The sequence below is a fragment of the Anomalospiza imberbis genome, chromosome 3, assembly GCF_031753505.1.
Source record: "Anomalospiza imberbis isolate Cuckoo-Finch-1a 21T00152 chromosome 3, ASM3175350v1, whole genome shotgun sequence".
Classification (NCBI taxonomy): Eukaryota; Metazoa; Chordata; class Aves; order Passeriformes; family Viduidae; genus Anomalospiza; species Anomalospiza imberbis.
Genome location: NC_089683.1, coordinates 4,937,761 through 4,942,760, shown reverse-complemented (window position 1 = coordinate 4,942,760; position 5,000 = coordinate 4,937,761). Strand labels below are relative to the sequence as shown.

Here is a 5,000-nt window from a genome sequence, read left to right as displayed (position 1 = left end):
TCATACAAAGCAGGGAAGATTCATCCCAAACCCCATCCAGCGCCCGTCCCTTCCAGATTAGTAGCAGCAAGAAAAAAATGTGGAAGGGGAAAGAAAAAAAAAATCAACCAAACAAGTGGTCTTCTTTGGCCAAACAAACAAATTAAACAAAACCAACGTCGCGCCTGCCTTTGCCGCGTGGGTTGTGTCTCTGTGGTGGCCGAGACCGTGGGGGTCCCCCGGAGATCTCGGGGTGAGTGTGCGTGTGCCAGCCCTTACCCAGTCACACAGAACCCAAAACAAACCAGAACAAACCCATCTTCTTGCTTTTCCTAAACTTTTCCTCTCTTTCGGCGCAAGGACCACTTTGCAGCGACAGAGGGGGCAAATTATTTAAGGAAAGCATGGAGAAGAAAAAGAGAAAAAAGGCAGGGCAGATAATAAATCTGCTTTCCGACAGATCTACAAAGGCAAACCTTCCAAGATATGAGGGAGGATAGAGATAAGCGGGAGCAAATGTTTGTCAGAAAAAAGAACTATAAAAATGCCTCGCTATATCCGATCTAGGTGTTAATAGGGTGAGAGATAAAGAAGATAAAGCTAAATTAATCTGTCTAACTATCTAATAATTCATCCACTCCACCCTAACCGGCACCTGGACCCATCTAAAAAATTTTATTTCTGTGTATCAAAAAACTCAGCTTTATCCGCTCAGAAATCCTTTCCCACGCGCTAAAAATTCACCTCCGCCAAATTGAGCCGGTTGCTTAAATGAAATTGGTTCCCAAAATTGCAAAGAACGTCATCCTGTATCTAACCTCCATTCCGAAATGTGCCCCAAATCAAAAGCAAACCTTCCTTCTCCCGACGAACTGAGGAACTGAGGGCTTCCCCGTCAGCAGGGAGAGACAAACGGGACCGTATTTACTGTACTTACTTTTCCCCCACACCTCGCTCCCTGGCATACAAAGCTGATTATGGTGGTCTTTCCAAAAAGATGTAGTGGTCAAAGGCTTGGGGCGAAAAAATTCAACCCGAAATTTGTAAAATGAAGGTTTATTTTATTTCCTTAAAACCAAAGCACGAAAAATAATCCAAACAATCTATCTATATCAGGAAAAACAAAATTTTCCCTTTTTTTTTTCTATTAGGAAAATAAACCCACAAACAAATAATGTTATCTCTTATAACTCAGATGAGGAAAACCTAGCTATTTAAACCCAGGTTTCTCCGCTAAAACTCACTATATAATTTTGTCCTCTCTGGCCATTTTTTTGTTTACATTTTTCACAAGGATCTCCTTATGTTACCCCCCTCAAAAAAAAAAAAAAAAAAACAAAAACTGCCATTCACTGCTCAACCCCAACTAAAACCTATTTACTCCTTTTTATAACCACGTCTGCTGCTGATTTTTTTGTATCTGTACAAATTTTTTTTCTTTGGCAGGCACAAAGCCTTGTATTTTTCAAAAGAGGGGATTAGGAACGTTTGCAAGACAGCAGACAATGCCTAAGTCCCGGGCAAAAAAGCACCATAGTTTATCCAATTTTCGACTTAGTGCCATTCAACTGGTCATTTATGCAATGTCATCCGACCAAACAACATGTTTCCCTTCTAAAAAAAAAAAAAAAAAAGAAAGAAAGGTTGGTTAAGCTGCTAGAGGCACAGTCTCTTTTTGTTTATTTAACGAAGAAGAAAATCAACAGCTTTCCTATGGAAAATATTAATTTTTCGATCGCAAGTTATTATCAAATAAAATACTTAGGTCTTTGTACTTAATCTCTTCTTTATTTTTTCCTCCTCCCTCTTTTTCCGAACACAAGAGGGAGTGTGCAGAGGTATCATAAAGCCTGAGCGGTGATAAGTTGAAAATATTAGTATTTGTCATTAGGACTTGGGTGATTCAGAACAAATTTGGACTCTCGCGAATATCACTGCGGGTGCAGAGGGAAGCATTCTGGTGGCGAGCAGAAACAGGACTGCACAGAAATACTTTTAAACCAAAATTGTGGTCTAACCAGTCTACTCCTTTCTCCTTAGTCTTTCTTTTTAAAACGTTCATCAGCATATGCCTCATTTCAAATGCAACAAATGTAAATATACTTTTCCCTGCACAGAATTTTAAGTGAATGTCCAATAGTTTCGAGGGCGGTTTAAGTCAGCCTAACAGATGCAAACAGTCTTGGAGCTGGAGTGGCATCTTTCAGTGCCCTAAAAAGATTTTCCATGGGCAACAAAGAAAACTGTCACACCTTTTCCCATCACCGCTTTAATTTATGCTCAGTCGCCAAGTTTTTTTCATATTGATTTCATAATCACTTTAAGGCAGAACACTTAAAATAAAAAAGGGCCTTGAAAAGGAAGGTCTTACAGGGCCAGAGCCAATATGGTGAAAGTGGGGGAGAGAGCCAGGACTGTAAAGATTGTTTTGTAAAGTGGGGTTTTTATTATGCACCGACTCTCTCCGCATTTACTTAACTCTTCACGGGCTGTTGAATAGGTTAACACCCTTAAAGGCCTCTTTCATGTCCAATACCTCGTTTGTTTGTAGAGGAAAATGCGTCTTTAACACATTTCCACTGGGCAAAGATTTAGGTTTGGTTTGTTGTGTTTTTTTAACCCCAACATAAGGAAAAACCCAAAGAAAACTCAACCCTTTCAAGTCTTTTATCACTCCAATAAAAATATTTATTAAGGAGGGCGAAGATCCCCAAATAATCAGCCTTGTAGCAGGAGAATAAAGAAGTGAGATCTCTTCGGACGTGCACCAGAAGCCCTAGGCAGGTTTTTTGATGGCTCTTTACCCCTTGCTCACACATGGGTGCCTGTGTGTGAGCGCACACAGATGCATATTCATCCCCACCTATGTGCAGACACACGCATTGTTACAGCACCCTCACGACTCTGTGGAGCCGGCAAAGCCCAATAGGTCATCTGTTGTTTGTGCTCTTTGTCTACTTCTGTGCACACTTTCTAAGTCGGTGTATGTGTGTCCCAAAACATATCTGAATTTAGCTGTGCCCGAATATAAATATACCACTAAACATACAAAACCAGAAAAGTACATTTTTAGCTTTGTGCGTGCAACTGTCGAGCGGGAATGCACTTCTCTCAAAAGTACTTGTTTGTCTGTCTATCCTGCTATGAAACTGCCGGTCTAAGTTGCCAGTTCGGGATAAATTCGTATTTAAATGGCAATGAAAGGAAAATTATTCTGCGTTTGGTGGGGTAGGGGCAGATGGCAGGATGGAGAGGGGATTTCACTTGGGTTCGCTGAGAGTAACTGTATTTTTCCACTTCACCTTAACTATTGTTCCTGGGCGAGTCATGTAACAAAGCAAAAGCTGTGTGATCTCTCTGTGGGTCTCTGTGTCTGATTTCTTTCTTTCCTTTCTTTCCTTGTTTTCCCCTCATTACTTAAGAGCTCAGTGGAGGCCCAGTGTGGACTTGTACTCAACGGGCAAGGAGGTGTGATAAGAAGAGGTAAGAGGTTACAAATACTTGCGTCTATCAGTTTTTGTAAACACACATCCCTTCCATCTCTCCCTGCCTTTCCCTCGCCCCCACCCCGTTTGGCGTAGTTTGGATTTACTGCCGAAAAAGTGTTAATTTGCAGTTTGCCAGAAGTACGTTCAAACTCGTTTAGAGCACTTCGCATTTCACAGTCCATTTGCACTTTACAAACGATCTGCTCCTCGGTGGCTCTCGGATACTCCCTCTGAATTCAGAGTTTTCCTGACTCGGTGCAATATTCCGCGTTTAATCGGGATGATCCCTGATAGTTTGAGAAACGTGTTCCCTGGCGCCGGGCTGTTAAATCGGTAGTTTGATCTTGTGTGAGGAAAAAAAAAAAAAAAAAAAAAAAAAAAAAAAGGAGTTTTTTGGGAAATGTGGTTTCAGTAGCGCTACAGACCGGTGTGGAACTCGTGTCACTTCATTTGATAACCATCTGTCAGTGTAAATATCGAACATCAAAGTTAGAGGAGAGGTTTGCAACTCGTGTTAAGTACACGTCTCTACAGAATCTGCGAAATTTAAATGTCCCGGGGAGTTTGTTATTACCGTCATTTACTCTGAAGAGGAACAACACTGGTCTACAGGCCTAACGTAGGAACACATTTGCCTTATAAGCTTAAACACATCCTTTCACTCTCGATTTGAACCACATAATGCAGTCGGGGAGAGGACACTTGGCGACTCAGCCTCTCACAACGCTCATTTTCTTGTGCTATTATCCCCTTATTCATGATATCCAACAGGAAAAACAGATACTTAGGAGATATTTTGGGTGACGTGATACTATTGTGTCAGGGAGCTGCTTTCAGCCGTCGCTTCCCCAGACAAACTTTAGTCCCACTGAAACAAAATTGTTTATTGCAGAAGCACCAGCCCCGCACGCCTGCGGTGGGCGGGGATGGGGAGCGGACTCTCACGCCGCTGTCTCCGGAGAGGGGGCTTTGCTGGGGGCTCTGTCGCTACCCCGGCTCTGGCCGGGGCCGGTCCCGGCGCTGCGCGGAGCGGGCGGAGGAGCGGCGGGCGGGGAGGCGGCGGCGCTGTCGCGGTGGTGCTGAAGGGACAGCTCCCCTCGGCCGCCGCGCCCCGCCCGGGCCCGCCTCGCCGCCGCGCTCGGGGACGGGGACGCGGGGACACGGCGGGGACTCCAAACCTGCCGTCCCCTCCCTGCGCGCCGCTGGCGCGACGCTGGGGAGAGCGAGTGCAAACTCCTGCCCCACTCGCGCTGCCGGCGCCTGCGCCTGCCCAAGTCCTTGTGTCTCGGATTTCAGCGTATTCTAATTATCCCTAGGAAGGAGGATAATTATCCCTAGGAAGAGGGATAATTCTTTCGGGTTTGATCCGAGAGCTGACCTCCGAGAAGCGGAGATCGTTAGCTGAAAGCGAGGCAGGCAGAGTCCCCGTCAGCTGGGGTCTGTGTCTGTCGTGTTTGACGACGGTTCTCATTTCCCAGTTGAAGGGCGGCTCAAAGCTCAGCTCAGCTCAGCTCAACTCCAGTTTATTCAGCT

At 44.7% G+C, this 5,000-nt stretch overlaps 1 protein-coding gene across 3 annotated transcripts in view; it reads left to right on the top strand.

Moving 5' to 3' along the window:
- The window catches only part of TFAP2D (transcription factor AP-2 delta), a 48,576-nt gene that overhangs the window by 2,072 nt on the left and 41,504 nt on the right, over positions 1-5,000 (top strand). For all 3 annotated transcript variants that reach the window (XM_068183220.1, XM_068183221.1, XM_068183219.1), the window contains one exon: positions 3,402-3,462. In XM_068183220.1, the coding sequence (XP_068039321.1) occupies positions 3,402-3,462 (61 nt within the window). The remainder of the gene's footprint in view (positions 1-3,401; positions 3,463-5,000) is intronic.